The sequence below is a fragment of the Pipistrellus hanaki genome, assembly GCF_964339955.1.
Source record: "Pipistrellus hanaki genome assembly, chromosome: X".
Taxonomy (NCBI): Eukaryota; Metazoa; Chordata; class Mammalia; order Chiroptera; family Vespertilionidae; genus Pipistrellus; species Pipistrellus hanaki.
This window is the reverse complement of record NC_140524.1, coordinates 35,828,724-35,847,418: the sequence shown is the minus strand read 5'-3', so window position 1 is coordinate 35,847,418 and position 18,695 is coordinate 35,828,724. Positions and strand designations below refer to the sequence as shown.

Sequence of the window (18,695 nt, the reverse complement as noted above, 5' to 3'; positions counted from 1 at the left end):
TGGAGAGACAGTCACACTCACCACAGACAACACAGCATATTTATTGGCTTCCAAAGGGGAGTTTAAGGTCAAAAGGAGTTTGGGGTGTGCCCAGATCCTATTCATCAAAATTTGGGTAAGCACCTTATTTTTTTGGTACAAGATTTAGCATATGAAGACCTGGGTGAGTCAAGGTCCTATTTGTTCCTCATTCCAAGCACATGGATTAAGAAATCAGTACTGATAACAGGATTCTGCCAGTGCCCTTGGGCTCAGCTGATCAGAATTAAAAGAATGTCCATGTGCCTTCTCAGGTGGGTCTCTACACAAGACTACATTATAAAATTTCCAAAAGCCTCCTAATATTTAAATAAAAAGGGGGGATAGTAGAAGAATATCACGTAAGGAAAAATATCCTGTAAGTAAATTACACCTAGAAAATTTCTACTTTAGAAAATTAATTGTAATGCTAATAGCACAACACCCAGGAAAAAACACACATGGTGTCAAAACAAGCCAGAGGAAAATCATTTGGGCAAAAAATGAAAAAGGATCCCAAGTCATATTTATAGAAAATTTTCCTTTATTCACTTTTGGTCAAGAATATGTTTGTATATTTTTAGAAAACACCTCCAAGACCATGTGGATTCCTGCAACAGAGAGAAATTGACAGGACTTCTCCAGCTATGAAGGCAGAAGAGAAGCAGGCCAGAGATGGAAGACTCTGATGACGCCTTTCCATATTAGCAGACAGCAGTTTTACATCAGTGAAGGTTTCCCAGGACCAAACCAGAGAGGGTCGGACCTGCATCATCACTATTTGTCCACCATCCAGAACTGAAATATCATTGCTGACATGTACACAGAAGGAACTGTTTAACATTGATATTGGGACTCAAAATAACTATTGGCCCAGAAAGAAACTCACTACAGACTGATTCATTTGCCTCTCAGCATAACCATTATGGCTTGTCTCATTTTCGGTTCTTATAAGTGTATTTCCAGTAGGACATGATCTCACTCATCTAGGGGAAATAATGAACAACATAAACTGATGAACAAGAACAGACCCGGAGACAGGGGAAGCATCGATCAGACTCTCAAACCTCAGAGGGAAGGTAGGGGAGGAGAGAGGGATGGGGTAGAGATCAACGAAAGGACTTGAATGCATACATATAAATAAGCCTAATCAGTGATCAGGGACAACAGGGGGTGCATAAGTGGGGAGAGGTTTGGGATGGGAATGGGGGGATGAGGGCAATTATATGATACCATAATCAATGAAGAAATTTAAAAAATAAAAATTAAGTTAAATTTTAAAAAGAAATAAAGTGTGCTGCCTTCTCTTCAAGTAACCTGTCTTTTATTTATTTTTCCTCCTAAGACCAGGCTGCTCTCTGCTAGGATCCTTAGAGCCTCCACATTGATCAGTGCCTCTGACAGGGGAGGACCTAGCCTCAGGCTCTAGTTCACTCTCCTCCTGGGAAGAAAATGCCTCTACTCTGAAGGCAGCCAGCACATATTTTACTCAAAACAACTGGCAGAAGGCTGTGGATCCCTTCCGTTCTCAGGAAGCACACTGGAACTAATTGCACTGTGCATTTTCCATCACTGGTAGCTAATCCCAACAGAGATGTTGGGCATCATTATTAATAGGCTTAGGACAGACAAAAGAGAGGGGAAGTGGCTTGGGCTGAGTCACACAGCAAAGTTAGAACTCAGAGCTCCCAGCCACTAACCTTACCCTGGGCTCTGTTTTACACACCTGGCAGCTCCAGAAACTTGCTGAATTTTGTACTCTGGGCAACAAACTCTCTGGCTAACTAAGGGAGTCTGACTTATCTTGCAGAAAAATAAAGCAAAAATATTCTTTGGGATGCTATCTTCTGATCTTCCTGTTTCCATTGGTTGACAGGAAACCAGAGTCCCCATGTCTTGCTGAATGACCTTGAACACATAATTGAAAGTCTTTGGATCAGTTTTCCCTCAGTAAAATGTGGACAAGAGTTATTGATACACACCAAAAGAATCTGGATGAGCTAAAGAGAGGATTGGGGTACGTTTATCCAATCTAATCTGCATAATCCACTACACCGGTGAACTTCAAACTTAGCAGAATGTCATTATCACATGGATAGAATAAAAATACAAATTACAGGGCCTTGACCAGCCCAAATTTCTTGGACTCCTCCTCCATTCTCCCAGCCACAAGGCCGCCAATGTGAAGAGAATACCTGAGTTGACAAGCGGGGTAGTATTTAATTTTCTGATTTAAGTCCTTTACAACTAGGTTAAAGGTACCTTCTCTATGAGATGAGAAGCATTGCAATCTCTCCTTTCAGCTCTCCTGTGGACTCACTGTTCCCCAATTTTTTCCTTTCTCACATGCTGCCTGTTATTTTTACTTAACTCATTCAAATCTTTGCCTTTTGTGTTCCTAATTACCTACTGGAGAATAAGAACTCTAAGAAATAAGGCGATTTACCATTGCACCAAAAAATTAAGATACCTAGGAATAAAATTAACTAAGGAGGTAAAAGACCCATAGGTGAAAAACTACAGGACACTAAAAAAATAAAAAAAATAAATAAATAAAATATAGGAAGACACAAACAGAAGGAAGGACATACTGTGATCATGGATTGGTAGAATCAACATCATTAAAAATATTCATACTACCCAAAGCAATCTATAGATTCAATGTAATTCCCTTTAAATTACCAATGGCATATTTCACAAACCTAGAATGAATTCTCCAAAAATTCATCTGGAATAAAAAAAGACTCCTAATAGCTGCAGTAATCCTGAGAAAGAAGAACAAAGTAGGAGGGATCTCAATACCAGATATCAAGCTGTATTACAAAACCACTGTTCTCAAAACAGCCTGGTACTGGCACAAGAACAGACATATAGATCAATGGAATAGAATTGAGAACCCAGAAACTGATGCAAACCACTATGCTCAATTAATATTTGACAAAGGAGGCATGAACATACAATAGAGTCAAGACAGTCTCTTCAATCAACGGTGTTGGGAAAATTGGATACATGCAAAAAGATGAAACTAGACCACGAACTTACACCATACACAAAAATAAACTCAAAATGGATAAAGGACTTAAACATAACATGGAAAAGCATAAATACATTAGAGGAATCCACAGGCAGCAAAATCTCAGACATATGCCGAAGCAATATCTTCACTGATACAGCTACTAGGGCAATGGAAAGTAAGGCAAAAATAAACAAACGGGACTACATCAAAATAAAAAGCTTCTGCACAGCAAAAGAAACCAACAAAACAACAAGAAAGCCAGCTAGGGCTACTTGCCTTCTCTTACTGTCAGTTCCCTCCTTTGTGAAACCAGAGTTGATCTGTAAAGTTTCTTTTAGCTCTGTGTTTGGGCTACTCTAGATAGCAAGGGACAGCCTTTTTTATGTCATTGCTATTAATGTCCACAGTGAATTTTTCCCCCTGTAAGGACTGCCTAATTGATGGCTCACCCCCAGTATATAAAATGAGAAATACAAGAGAAAATAAGTGTTTTGGCCAAGCTTCCATGCCTAGTATGTGTGCATGTGTAGGGGTGGGGGTTTTTGCTCACTCCTCACCCTAGGCCCCTGGATTTGACTATATTTTTCCATCCCAGAGCTGTTTAGCAGCAATTCCCAAGCATAGGACTGTCAACCCTTAATTATATGCATGCCCACTGTCTCTTCTATGAATGTCACAGGAAAAAGGTATGACAGTTCCAGCTGGTTTACTCTTGTCCCTCTGCACACTCCCATCCACTTCCACGTTTGTTACAGTCAGTTCAAGTACTGTCTTCTGAGAAGGAGATGAAAGACACAAGACACTAGTCCTTGCCCTCATGGAACTTCTAGTCTACCTGGTAAGTGGGGACGTAAATGTGTGGGGAAAGAATGTGCTACCATATGTAAGGGAGAACCTGGGAGTCAAGTGTTGCTTTGATACATATCGAATACCTAGAACGGTACCTGACACATAGAAGGTGCTCTACATACATAAAATAGGTACTAATTGCCATGGTTTTCAAACCTTTTAGTTTAAAGAAGGGAAAGCCTTTCTTCAATGAAACAGGTGGATATAAGGTAGCCCTGGTAAGAGGAGCTAGGTTCGAACGCTGCTTGCTCAGGTCTACTCTGGGCACCAGAGATGTTCCTCAGAGCCCAGTCACTTACTGCAGTCAATTAGAAAGGAGTTGAAGATTAACTTGCTGTTTTCCCTACTTAACCTTAGGAAAATAAATGGAGGTTTGAATAACCAGGCCCTCCAAAAGGAATATATGTCATCAGACAAACCATTGTCAATCTCTCCTCTCCCCTCCTTCTAGGGAGTTCCAATTCGTAAGGGCAGAGAGGAGAAAGTTTTGACTAGGAAACTTCAAAGTTAGTCTAAAAATGTATATCAATGTAATGTTTACTTTAAATAAAGAAGTAAAGAAAACCACAGTGGTAATGTTTTCCAGTATTCAATAGAAAGTCATTTCATGTTGTCTTCCAAGCAGTCCTGATTTGAAAATACAATGTAAAACTCTCATGAAATCTGCTTAGTTAGTAGATGGTGCTGCCTTTTGCACAGCTCACCCTGCATCACACTGGAATCTACTAACATTCCTAAGTTCATGGTCAGCCTTAGGCAAATGCAGCTGCTAGAGGGGGCTACCTGATGAGAGAATCTCTATGCATGCTTACAGGACTGAGACCCACTTCCCAGTTTGGCCTCCTTGCCTTTCCACCTCTCACCAGCATGGGAGGGAAAACAACCCTGGGATACATACTTGTCAAGGTGATCCAGGGAGGAAGGTACATCCCAGATATGCATCTGGAAAACAATTTTGGGTAACCAACATCTCTTTAAAAATCTGTTAAATGGATAAAGCTCTTGAATTAAGAGGTTTTCATCATTATCCATCTCATGGCCTTTTCATAAAAGTCTCTAAACCTGTACCACAGACTGTCCCTCCATACAGATGCCAGAAGGGGCAGGCATTAGACCGAATGTGTCCCTCCCAAATTCATACTTTTAAAGCTAACCCCCAGTGTGATAATATTTGGAGATGGGGGTTACCCAAATATTTGGAAATGGGGGTTACCCAATCTTTTGGGAAATGATTAGGTTATGAGGGATCCCTCACAAATGGCATTTGTGTCCTTATAAAAGAGACCCCAGAGAGATCAGTTGCCCCTTTCTGTCATGTGAGGTTATATTAAAAAAGAGCCACCTATGAACAAGGAAACAAGTTCAGACCAGACACTGGATCTGTAAGAGCCATGATCTTGGAAACCCCAACTTCCAGAAATAAATTTCTGTTTTTTACAATCCATCCAGTCTATGGCATTTTGTTATAGCAGCTTGAAAGGACTAACACAACTCATCAACAGCAGGGAAAACTGAAGGATAAAAGGAGCTCACTTTAGACAGCAAGTCATCAGGAGCCCTAACTTCTCCCCTACTGCCAGGTATACTCATCTCTTCCACCTCTTGGCCAGTCCTAAGACTTCCTTACCTTCAAAATCTATCTCAGGCCTGACAGCCATCTATCTATCCACCCCTGCCCTTCCAACACGACTGCAGACTTCAACCCTGTCCAAGCCCTGACCCACAACATGTAGCCTAGTCTTTTGCACTTAAGTAGTTGAGCTTGAATCATTAAATCTGGTCTTAAGATAGAAGCCACTCAATATTAGGGCTGAAGGGAACCTTGGAAATTAGGAGAAACTGAGGCTTTCCTAGGGTTCTAAGGTTATGAAAAATATATATATGGCTGCAACACAAGTTTTCCTATGTGTGCCTATGCCTTCCTGGTTACATCTTAAGTTCTTCTATTTATTTTCTTGGTCTATTTTCCCTTTGCTGCACAGTACCTGCTCTCTGTTACCATGGTGTTGACTCAAGGAGGGATTAATGACCTAAACAACAAAGAGCCCAGATAGAGGCTGTGGTCCCCAGCCCTCAACCATGACTTGATCTCAACTAAGCCCTTCCCTGATATTGGTTTAGATGCCTAAATGATGGCTCCCAGAAATTAAGTCACTTGCTCAAGGTCACTTGGCTAAGAAGTGGACACAGCAGGAGCCAACTGTAGGTCCTCAGGTCCCAGGGGAGCGTTATGCCCTGGGCACTGCTCCAGGCACTGTCCAGAGCCCGCAGATCTGGAGGCTGACTGAGCCAGAGGCAAGCCCAGATCCCGCCTCCCTCCTCTGCTCAGCGTGAAGTTGGTGGAAGTGCGTTATTCCTTTAGGTCTCTAAGCATTGCTGGAATATTTGTGCCTGTGGCTCCCATCTGAAGTGTGAGGGTTGGAAGGAGACAGTGTGGGCGGATCACACTGGCTTTCTGTACGTAATCCGGGCACACTTGAGGGTTCCTAGCCACCGCAAGCCTAATCCCCCCAGCTTGTGTGCAACCCTACTGTCCCGCGCACAACACCCCCCTCCTTCCCCCCCTCCCACACACACACCAGGATGTCTGAACTCAGGGCTCTGGAGTGGTGAAACTGGAGACAGCTTGGCCGGCCGCTGGAGTAAGCCAGGACTAGAAGACTTTCTTCGGAATGGTGCTCTCCGGTCCTTCTCAGCCCGCTGCGCTCCCACACCCACCAGAGTACCCACTGACCCCGGCAGGCAGAGTACTCATGGCCGCGCCCATCCAGCAGGTGCCCCCCTGCCGGCCAAATCCTTCTCCAGATTCCAGAGGTGAAGAGCCTGGGCACGCTGGTCGCCAACGTCCTAGCGTGAGCTGGTGAGCACATATTCACGCGTCCCCCACAGCTCTGCTCCAGCCACAGAACTTTTACACCACCAGCGTTCCGTGACGCTTCTAGAACTGGATACCAAACGCCCTCGCATAACTGTATTCACTACTTTTGTAGGACTCTCGGGAGAAGGTGGGCAGGGGGCCGGAACAGGGGTGAGGGGCTTCCTGGAGACATTTCCTAACCCGCTTCTCTTTGCAGACAGCGGTGGTCAACCCTAGAAGGACGAGACTTGGACATACCAAAAGACCTAGCTGACTGTGCTGCCCGAGATACCTGGGGGTTAGGGAAGGTGGGGAGAGGGACGCGAGGGGCGGTGAGGAGAGTGGGGAGAGGGCCGCTAGCGAATGGATGTGTTTGCTGCCAGGTTTGGAAGTGGGATAGGGTAGTTTGGAGTGACGAGCCTGGATCAAAAACTGTTTGTTTTTTTTCCTCTCCCCCTCGTCCGAAAAGGAAGCACATTGCCAGGGGGAAATAAGACAGTGTAAACACAAACAACCTCAAAAAGAAGCCAAGAAAAACTAAGCCAAAAAAACCCAAGCGCAACACTCTTACAAAACTGTCTGGTTTTGTAACAATTTCCCTGCCGCTGGCCAATGAGCAGCGTGGCGGCTCGTCACGTGGTGACGTTTTATATAACGCTTTGCTGAGACAAGACAGTTATTAGGCGGCGCGAGGCGGCCGGCATGGAGCTCTTGGAGGCGCGGCACGGACCGGTGTGCGGCAGCACGACAGCAGTGGCAGCCCCAATTCCCTCCAGCCACCGCTCCCTGTCCTGGGTCCCCGGCCCCTAGACGCCTCTTCCCGAGTTTGTCCTTCCTTTAATGGATTTATTTCAGGCTGAACAGATGCCGAGTTTGCCCGCTGAGCTCACGGGCAACAACTTAGAGCTGGCGGAGCCAGCGGCATCAGTGCCCCGTGTTGATTCCGGCCATCCGGAGGCAGCTACAGAAGGTCTCTCACCTCTGCCTCTGCGGGAGCCAGAGCAGCCTCCTCCGGCTTCCACGACCGAGTGCAAAGTCCTGCTCACACAGGCAGACGCCCTGGCGTCCGGGGGGCGCCTCCGGGAAGCCCTCGAGGTATACCGACAGCTGTCGGAGCGGCAGCAGCTGGTGGCTGAGCAACTGCAGCAGCTGGTGCGCTGCCTGGCTGAGAACATCCGGACAGGAGAGGAGCTGGCGCCAGCGCCCGCGGTCGGGGGCAGAGCTGAGAGCTGTGTGGTGGGGGCGGAAGAGGCAGGGGTGGCAAACGCCACTGAGGCCACCGAGTTGTGGGATGGCTTCAAGTGCCGGAAGTGCCACGGGTTTCTGTGGGACCCCGTGTCCTTGTCGTGCGGCCACACCTTTTGTAAAGTTTGCCTGGAACGCGGGCGGGCAGCCGACCGGCGCTGTGCTTTGTGCGGGGTCAAGCTCTCAGCGTTGATGGTGGCCACCGGGCTGGCGCGCGGAGCCCGGCGGGCTGGGCAGCAGGCGCCGCCGCCGCTGCGGGTCAATGTGGTGCTCAGCGGTCTCCTTGGCAAGTTGTTCCCTGCTCGAGCTCGGGCATCGCAACTCCGCCACGAGGGCAACCGGCTGTACCGCGAGCGCCAGGTGGAGGCGGCACTACTCAAATACAACGAAGCAGTCAAACTAGGTGAGCCCACCGCAATCTCCTGGCAGTGAAGGCACAGGGAGGTGGGGGATGGTCCAGAGCCCAGGAGTGCTCAGGGGACCGCGGGATGGACCGAGACCGGAGTGGGGGAGGGGTTTCTGGAGTTCACTCTTGGACTTTTCCTCTGTCCCTACCAATTTCTCTTTCTTTCTTTGTGTCTCTCTCTGCCCCTCTGTCTCTGTTGCTCTTCGTCTTTTTCTGTGTCTCCTGTTAGCTTGTGTTTCTGCATCTCCGTTTCAGTTTGTGGCACACTGGCTCTGGCTCTCCTTTTGTTTGTCTTTCGCACCTCTGTCACTCCGTTTGTTGCTCAGTGTCACCGACTCTGTTTCTCTTTCTCTCCTTCTCCCTCTGTTTCTGCATGCCTGGGCTCCCTTTTACACCTGCCTGCACCTTCCCTGCCCAGACGGAAACTTCGCACCCTTCCCACCCTCGCAAGGCTCCTCTGGGTTTCCGCCAGCCCCAGGTGTTCTCTAGGCACCTGTGTCTGCTGTCCCACCAGCCCAGGCCGCCCTTGCGGGCCGGGAAGTGTCCCTTCCGGGGCCGCGGCTCCGGGTGGACTGGGTCCGGCGTGGAATTAGGTCAGGAGAGCACTGGTTGCATAAGGGCCGCCAGCAGGCTTGGCTGGGTGGCCCCTCCTTCGCGAGGGCTGACGGGCAGGCGGGATTGTGTAACGGCTGAGGTAACCAAAGTGGGCCACGCTTGCCACGGAAACCATCCCGCGAGCATGGAGGGGTGAGGGGGGAGAGGGAGGAGGGAAGAGCGCTCGTGCCCCGCTGCCCTGTGACTCATTGTCACCGCTTCCTATCACAGGATCCCTGTCTGAAATAGATGCCCCCCTCCCCTTCCAGCCTGCTGCCTGCGTCCTGGCCTTTAAACTGCTCAGGGATCCCAAGGCTGTGGGCGAGCTGAGAAGGGGACATGCCTCTGTCCCGCTTTCTCCTGCTGCCTGGAGATGGATGGGTGGGCTTTGTGGGTTCAAGGACAAAGTGGGCAGCCCTATGCCTGTGGCCCTGAGTTCCAGCAGGGAGAGGCTTTCCCTACCCTTTCCTCCCCACATCTGAACCCAGGAAGTGGCCTCTGAGCCAGTGGCTGCTGTTGCCCAGTTCAGGCCGACTGCTAGGAGCTCTGCTAGTGGGACATGGTGTCTGGAGAAGCATGTGGGGAGGAAGGAGGCAGCAGGGCTGGGCAGACAGGACTCTGGGATTCTATGGGTGGAGGAGGGGCTGGGTTGGAGTCTCCATGTGTGGAGCCTAAACCAGAACTAGCAACAGGTATTGGGAGTAGGGGAGGAACTAAGGTGGGCTGAGCAAGACTGGCACCTGAAGGAGATGGGGACTCCCTACACACACACACACACACACACACACACACACACACACCCTGTGCTCACACAAACACACTGAGCTGCCCCCGGGCTGTCATGTGCTGCAGAAAAGAAGAGATAGACAAGACTTTAAACTGTTTGCTAATGTCTTAAGAGCAAGTAATCGGCACCCACACAAACCCTCAGCACACCCCTGAGGGACAAACCAACAAAACCTGTTCCCGCAACAGAAGTTGGAGTCTGGTCCCCGGGGGAAGAGCAGGGCAATATGAAGGAGACAGGTGGAGGCCACTTAAGCTCCAAGAGAGGTTCCATTCCTTCCAGCAGACAAGGGCCAGTTTTTTCTGTTTTTTTTTTTCTTTTTCTTTTTCTTTTTTTTTTTCCTTCTTGAATGGTCAGAGCAGTCAGGGTGAAAATGTCTAGACCACTTCACCCTTCTAGGAGGAAAGGGGCCTCTCCAACAAAGAATATATTTGTATATTTGTACTGAAAGATGGCCATGCTCTCTTCCTCGTTCTAAATACTGTACCACCCTTCAGAAAAAAAGAAACCTGCCCCCTCACTCCAGATGAAAAGTTTGGACAGTTAACAAATCTGACTAGCTTTCTGTGTGACTTTCAGAAGATGCCTTTCCCTCCCTGGGCTTGATTTTCCCTCCCTGGGCTTGATTTTCCTCATCTGAAGAATCAGTTGGTTGAACTAGATGATTTCTAAAAGGCTTGCCCAGCCCTGACATGCAGTGATTCAGAGTGTTGTTGAGAGCCAATCTCAATTTATTCTCAGAAGCTTTGTCCAGGTTCATTCACATTTGACCATCTACACTGAGTGGCCAGATTATTATGATCTCTGAATGCATAATCTGGCCACTTAGTGTATATCTTATGTAATAAAAGGCTAATATGCAAATTTTCCCCTCAACCAGGAGTTTGACCAGCAGGTAGGCATGATGGAGTTTTGACCAGCAGGTAGGCCAGCTCCCGCTCTCCACTTCCTGGCCTGTTTCCTTGTTGGCGATACCTCACTCAGAAGCCAGGCTGTCAGTTACTAGCCCAATATAGCTAGCCCCATATAGCCCCATGCAAGAGTTTTCTCCATGTCAAAGTCGCTGAAGCACCCCTGAAACCACAGGCCCTCTAGGGATCTGCTTAATAGAGGGGGGAAAAATCCCTTCTTTAGAGCTGGGGCATCTCAGACCCATAGTGGCTGCAGGGGAATGTGGTTGGCAGGACAACATTAGGGCTAGAAATTGAGCATGACCCTTTGGGTCCCCAGGGGAAAAGTCCTAGAAAACTTGCCATCTGCGTAAGATCCATCCTCATACAGGATTTGCATGTTTCTGCTGGGGGCCATTAATGAGGGTTTTTTTTTTTCCTCTCTCATTTTGGCAGCACCAAATGACCATTTACTTTATAGTAACCGGTCACAAATTTATTTCACCTTGGAGTCGCATGAAGATGCACTGCATGATGCAGAAATAGCATGTAAGCTCCGCCCAATGGGCTTTAAGGTGAGTGTGGAATGGGAAGGGGTTATGTATTAAAAGGAAATGGCCAGAAGAGCTGCCGCCCTTGGGGTATGGGGCATTAGAGTTCAAGCAAACCTGGGAGAAGGCTTTGCAGAGTTGCCGGTCCCCCTTGACAAAGGGAACTGGATTCTTCCGCAATTTGATTCTACATTGATGACCTGCATAGCAAGCAGCCTGGGCTCTGTGACTCTAGAACATAGAATTGAGAGCCTGACTGCCTGAGTTTATGTCCCAGCTCTTCTATTTTTATCATCTGTGTGACGTTGGGCAAATTACTTAGCCTCTCCGTGCCTTATATTCTCATCTATAAAATGGAGATATTCAAAGTTCCTACTTAGCAGGGTTTGTCGTAGTTGCCTGCATGATAGGGCTGTGCATAAGATAATCCTTGGAAATGATTCAGGCAGTAGAGAATACTCATGAAGTTAATAAGTGTTAAGAAGAATAGTGTCAGGAGGGTGAATAAGAGTGGGACTGAATGCTAACGTTTTCTTCCAGGCACACTTCAGAAAGGCGCAAGCATTGGCCACCCTAGGCAAGGTGGAGGAAGCACTAAGAGAGTTTCTATACTGCGTTTCACTGGATGGAAAGAACAGGAGAGCAAGATCTGAAGCCCAAAGGGTGAGTTGAGATGACATCAGGTCCAGATGCCCAATGGGTTCCCACCTCACTGTCTTCTCCAGGGAGGCGAGTGAAGGAACTATCTTCCGGGGCATTTGGAGTCTTGAGTGCGTGGCTCCCTGGGTTAAGGGGACAAGAGGGAGACACAAGTTCTAATTGATTGCCCCAAGTCACCGTCCTCTTGGGGTATACAATTAGATTGAGCAGTTGCTACATTTCTGTAGGAGCCTATGAGGAATGTTCTTGTTTCTTTCACTCAGGGTCTGGGTTGTCGATGAGGAAAAGACACAAGACAAAAATAAATGCAAACAAGATAAAGTGGGGATGGAAGCTCACTGAGGAGATTCTGGCTGTTGATAAGAGGTCGGAGTGTTGGGCTGCCTACAGCTGTAGACTTCATTTTGACCAAGTCACAGCTTCATCAGCCACACAGGGAAGCCAGCTCCTCATAAAGGATGCTGACCCCCATCTCACTTGCCATATGTAAAACTCCAACCTTCACCTCCTTTGCTAGAGATAAAATACATACACTGTCTCACAAATGTAAGTCAGAGACCATTACAGTATAATCCAAACAAACATTCCAACTCTTGAGTCCCAAGAGAATGTGGTTATTTTTAAAAACTGCATGAAATACTGAGAGTATTAGCAAAGGCTTAAGCATCCTCATTCCCTGGACTTTGTTGCTTACTCTTCTGCAATGTGCTCTCAGCGTGTCTGGCTAATTGGCCTGAAGTTGGACATTCAGTGGTGGCCTCTGTTCTCGCCTTGTGCCCAGCCGCCAATTCACCACCACAATGCAAGTACTTCTGTTCCATTGTGGTTTGGCAGAGCAGTGATGAAGAAAGAGAGCAAGAGACAGGACTGGTTGCTGAAGGCTCCAGAAACAAATGGTTAAAAAAAATCAATGAACTAGGGGAAGTGGAGCTCTGGAGGTTCTGCCTCTGACAGATTTATTTTTTGGGGAGTTCAATGGTTTGGGAAGTGGACAAGGTGTTCTTGAGAGAAGCACTGGTGGATCCTCCAAATCTTAAATGCAGTCCATGATGTGGATAATAATAACAACAACAACAACAACAATAATAGCAGCTCACATTTATTGAGCACATCCTATGCACACCAGGCACTGAACTAGGGCTCTCTGTGGAAGATATGATTTAATCCCCACAACATCTCTATGGGGGTAGGTGCTGTTATTTATCCCCATGTTACAGATGAGATGGATGAGGATGCTGAGGCTTGGTGACTGTATATATTTTAGAGGCCCAGTGCACGAAATTCGTGCACAGGGGAAGGGGTTGGTGGTATCCCTCAGCCCAGCCTGCACCCTCTCCAATCTGGGACATCCCTCTCACAATATAGGAATGCTGGCTCCTAACTGCTCTCCTGCCTGCCTTCCTGACTGCCCCTAACCACTTCTGCCTGCCAGCCTGATCACCCCCTAACCACTCCCATGCCAGCCTGATTGATGTCTAACTGCTTCCCTGACAGCCTGTTTGCCCCCAACTTGTCTCCTCTGCCAGCCTGGTCACCCCTAACTTCTCTCCCCTGCAGGGTTAATCACCCCAACTGGCCTCCCTTGCAGGCCTGGCCCCTCCCAACTTCCCTCCCCAGCTGGTCATCTTGTAGTGGCCATCTTGTGTCCACATGGGGGCAGAATCTTTGACCACATTGGGGCAGCCATCTTGTGTGTTGGAATGATGGTCAATCTGCATATTACTCTTTTATTAGATAGGATAGAGGCCTGGTGCACGGGTAGGAGCTGGCTGGTTTGCCCTAAAGGGTGTCCCGGATCAGGGTGAGAGTTCTCTTGGGGTGTGGGGTGGCCTGGGCAAGGGACCTGTGGTGGTTTGTAGGCTGGCCACACCCCCTGGTGACCCAAGCCAGGCATCTGGAATTTGAAGAAGTAAAGGGGAGAAGTGAAGAGCTGCTGTTGTTTCTGCCTTGTTTCCTTCCATTTCTCCTTTCTGCCTCTGCTCCCTCGCACCACACTCTGCACGTTTACCCTCACATTTTAGTGCTATGTGGCGACTATTGAAGAACATCACGCCGTTTTGGGGAGAATGTAAGGGAGATTGCTTCAGAAATGGGTTGGTCCTGCTGGGTCATTCAGGAGGGCTTCTGAGAGCCAGGTTTGGCTTCTGTGGAGGAGAGGGCTCTGAAAACTGGCATTTATGACCCTAGGCACTGTGAATGCCTTTCTACCTCATTCTTTTCCCAACTTAGATCTGGGAAGTGGGTTCCCCAGAAATAGAAGGAAAACAGGGATGTCTGAGGATGTTGGGCCTGAACCCAAGGCCTCTCCCTGGGCCCTGGGATGGATAAGTGAGCTAATTCAACTCCATCTAGTATGATGAGTATCTGTTGGACACCTGACCTGTGCTCTCCAGAAGCTGGTCGTTTGGTTAGAGAGAAAGACTTACGTCTACGATACAATTTGAGGCTAACACAAGACTTTGTCATGTAAGGTGCTGTATTATGGTACCGTGGAGAACATGAAAGGATAAGTGGCATCACGGAGACTGGAGTAGTAGGGGAATGCAGCCCTGGAGCTGAGCCTTGAAGGCCAAGCAGAGTTGGTTATCTGAAGAAACATCAGGAAGGATTTCGGGGGGAGGGGGTGGACAGCAAGGGAGCAAATCAAACTGGAGAGTTTGATCAGAGTTCCTGTTAGGCTCTCTTGATTAATTAATACCCTGACTGAGCAATGGGGTAGAGAATCCTTTAGTGGGGTCTCCAAACATTGTAGGGGGCTCTGGGTGGAAAAATTTGAGTGTGTTTTGGAAGCCAGATGACCTGTCCTGTGTTATACACACATGTAGTCACAATCCCTGCTGGCACATTGAGGCAAGAATGTGGGCACCCATTGTTGAGTCCAATCCCTTCTGGATCTTCTCACTCAATGGGCTTATGCAATTGCAAAGGAACCGGCCATACACTGGAACCAGTCTTCCCCAGTATTAGTACTTGAAGTTCCTTGACTTTCTGTGGAAAGTGAAGGTCAGAATGGGGGAGGAGAGGTTGGGAAAAGAGAGAGGAAGGTCGGCTTCTGCTTTTTCTAACACTTCAGTGCAGAAAGGATAAAAGCCCAGGGATGATGGCTGGGGAAAGAGGGAGCAAAATGGGTAGGTAGAGGAAAGAAATATCAGAATCTAAAAGACAAGTGTAGACTTCTACCCACTGGGGTGTTGTGGACATGGCTCTAGGTCCCCCAGCTGATGTTTTTGTCTCCTGCCTTCACCTCTTTGACTCTTTTCTCCTACACATGTTTTTTAATCCTACTGCAGATATTTCTATGGAAAGATAGCACTGCAGTGATAGCCTTTTAAGTTTGACCAGGGTCCCAGAGGCATCTGGGATGCCTTTTCAGAATGCAGACTCCTAGACCACACTTCAGATCTGGGGATCCAGGCATGGGAACTTGGAACCTGGACTTTTAAATAAACTCCTGGGTGATTTGGTGAAGTGAAGTCTGCCCTGGTCTATCTGGTCCAAGGCTTCATACCTAGGGTTTTGCCTTGCAACCTTTGCCCTCTACCCTTTTCTCCCCTTCTCCCTTCACCTGAGTACCTGTAGAACTTAAGTAGTGAAGTCTTCTGTTTTATATCACAGCTTCTCCTTAGTTTCTTTTCACCATCAGTCCCGGGGGAGTCTCAGGAACATTCTCCCGATATCCTGAAGCTGTTGGCACCTCAGCTTAGATTAAAGGAACAAGTAGAGTCAATGGCTACTGAAGGCGACAGCCATAATCTACCAAAGTTGTCACAGGTAAAACTCAATTCACCCAGCTCGTTTGTGACGCTTCGTTTGGCTGTTTTGTGGGCAAACCTGGGGAGTGAGCCCTACCTCTCTTACTTCGGTTCCTGAGAAATAAGAAATGGACTGGTTATGCTCTTTGCTGGAAGGTTATTTCTTCTTCTTTTAAAAAAATATTTTTATTGATTTCAGAGAGGAAGGGAGAGGGCGAGAGACAGAGAAATATCAGTGATGAGAGAGAATTACTTATCAGCTGTCTCTTGCATGCCCCACACTGGGGATTGAACCTGAAACTCGGCATGTGCCCTGACCCAGAATGGAACTGTGACCTCCTGTTTCACAGGTTGATGCTCAACCACTGAGCCATGCTGGTTGGACAGAAGGTTAGTTTTTGATGATAAAAACTGAATTTCAGGCATGGTCCCAGGGTTTATGATTTGTTGCATTCATTTTTCAGTTCTTGGTTAAATCCAGATGAGAGAGATTTGATAGAACTAGAAAGGAATTGGTCAATTTCCACTGGAGCCATTCAATGAGGTGGCTTTATCAACCTAGGGGTGGAGCCTGGGTTGATAAAGACCCTCATTTCCTGCTTTTTATTTGTTCAAGCTGTTGCCTTTTGAGCACCAGCTGAGTTCCTTGTGTAAAGAGAACTCTCATTTGATCCCCAAGTGGAGGTAATTTCCTGTACCATGTCTTACACATAAGTAGATTTCTGGTACATATTGGAGGCTGAGAAGAGGGAAGTGATTTGAGAAGGGTTAAGGTCCTTGGAGGAAGGTATATGTGCCTTTCTTTGAAAACAAGGGAACAGAACCACGGAGAGATGGGTTCCAGACCCTGGCTTTCCAATTCGAAGGCAAGTGCACAGCAGCTGGGGTTCATAAATCCATCCCTGAAGGCAGAGTTTAGTGCTGACTGCCTCAGCCCCTTGGGGCTGCAGTCCCCACTGCATTTGTGCTCTGTGTTCTTCCCTGTATGTAAGCCCTGGGTTCTCCGTGGCTTCTTAGATTCTCTGGCAGGTGGAAATCTTACATTTCCCTTTTTCTCTTCCTGTTCAGGAGAAGGAATAAAATGCAGGTGTGTCCAAGTAAAAAAATAGGGGGAGGTGGAAGCAGAACTGAAAGAGCATCTCCTGAAATCAGAGAACCGCTAGTGCAGTGGTCGGCAAACTGTGGCTCACGAGCCACATGCGGTTCTTGGCCCTGTAAGTGTGGCTCAGCATTAGAACGACTTCTTCAAAATAGACTTGCCCAGGCTGAAAACCAACTTTTGCACATGGGCCACGAAGTTTCAATTGCACTGTACGTGCTCACCCGCACATGGTATTTTGTGGAAGAGCCACACTCAAGGGGCCAAAGAGCTGCATGTGGCTCTGAGCCTCGGTTTGCTGACCACTGCCCTAGTGCATTTCAATAATTATTTGAGGTCATGATTACATGATTGAGAACACTAACACTGAACTTAAGTGCCTGGAGTGGCTTCTAATTGCTCCTCATTCCAAACTGAAGAAAAAAGAGCACCCCTGGCTTTCCAGTGAGAGCCAGGTGTGGAACAGGGATGGGGTTTCCACCCAGACTTGGCTTTGCAAACCTGTGTACTCCTGTGTAGCCAATGCCTGGGGCTCATGGAAAGTTAAGGACACAATTAAATAACTCTCAGCTCCCCAGGTTGGATACTGAGAAAGCCCACATCTTTTTCTCTTTACCTCATTGTTTTCTCCCAGCTCTGTGGCTCTCATTTTTCATCTATCTATCAATGTTTTTGGTACGGATTGGAGGGGAAACAAGAACATGGACGTTTTGACCTGTAGACTATGGGTTTACAATAGAGAGGGATTCTCAAGGTATTGTTGGACTTATTTCTAGGTCCATTTTTAAGTATTCCTCTCCTGGACAAACATTCTTTTCTTTCTTTTTTTTAAGCAAAGGTGTGGGAACTTATTGCAAGTGTATACAAACTCACGCCTGGAGAGTTTTCCCAAAATGGGTAACCCTGGACAAATATTCTTTAAAAGACTAGAGACATTACTGATCATTTTGCCAAATGATTTTGCCTCTCTTTCAGCATTCCCCCCAAAGTCTAGTGAAGAAAATAGTTGGACCCTAGTTCATTTGAGCAGCATAACCTATAGCTGGAGCATGAGGTAACTGCAAGTCTGTGACACGCCTGTTTTAGAGCCTTCCCAAAAGTCCTTGTGGAGCTGTGCTATAGCGTGAGAGGAAGCACTGAGTGACAGGATCTACCCTCTCTGCATGCCTTGGTTTCCCTAATGTAGTAACTGGGAAATGATCTGGATAGGAGAGGGGACTGGTGCTACATCTTACATTTCTCACCTTCACCATTACCCAAGGAATCTCTTCCCTACATGCCTTTCTGTCCTTGCCTAGGCAAGTCCCCCAACTCTGCCTAAGCTAGGCATGCCTTTGTCACTGATGCTGTGTGGACAGAAGTGGGAAATATGCCTTTTGACTGCCCCTTTCCCATTAAGCCATGTGTCCACTCAGGACTGTGAAGTTTTCTCTGTCTCCTGTGGTGGGAATATCAGAGGACAGTATTGATCTCTAGTAAATTCTGACTTTTGGCTCTTTATTCCACCAGGAAAATGAGGAACTCCCCCATTGTTCTAGACAGGAGGAAGGAGCAGCCAGTGGGGACTGCAACATCCAGATGAATCCTGCGGAAGTAAAGGGGCATGGGCAGCAAGGCACCATGAAAGACCAGGAAGAAGAGGAGGAAAAGGGGTACCCTGCCTCTCCAGAAGCTGCATACAGACAGACTAGCAAAAGCCAGGAAAGGAAAAGGAAACATTTTCAAGTTGAACCCAAAGACCCAGACGTTCCTACTAAAGTCTTTAAGCCAGGTACTGACTCTACCCAGGGCTAAAGGGCCTTGGAGGAGATGCTGGGCTCCCCAGTATAAGAAGGTTACTTGCTGTCCATATGAGGGTTCTTTAGGCTCTGGGTGTGTGGCCCAGCTCTGGAACTTGGCTGTGGCACCTCAGGATTGCTGTGAAGTTTCTGTGAGAGCATGCATAGTTCCCAGCGTACTGCCAGTGCTCAA

General features: G+C 47.5%; 1 protein-coding gene across 2 annotated transcripts in view; it reads left to right on the top strand.

The window, feature by feature from the left end:
* The first annotated feature begins 7,153 nt into the window (after positions 1 to 7,153).
* The window catches only part of LONRF3 (LON peptidase N-terminal domain and ring finger 3), a 36,433-nt gene continuing 24,891 nt past the window's right edge, over positions 7,154 to 18,695 (top strand). The window contains exons 1-4 of one of the 2 annotated variants that reach the window (XM_084870367.1): positions 7,154 to 8,388; positions 11,119 to 11,237; positions 11,754 to 11,876; positions 18,234 to 18,495. In XM_084870367.1, coding sequence (XP_084726493.1) covers positions 7,581 to 8,388; positions 11,119 to 11,237; positions 11,754 to 11,876; positions 18,234 to 18,495 — 1,312 coding nt within the window. In that variant the 5' untranslated portion in view covers positions 7,154 to 7,580. The remainder of the gene's footprint in view (positions 8,389 to 11,118; positions 11,238 to 11,753; positions 11,877 to 18,233; positions 18,496 to 18,695) is intronic. The other variant, XM_084870366.1, reaches the window with a different exon arrangement.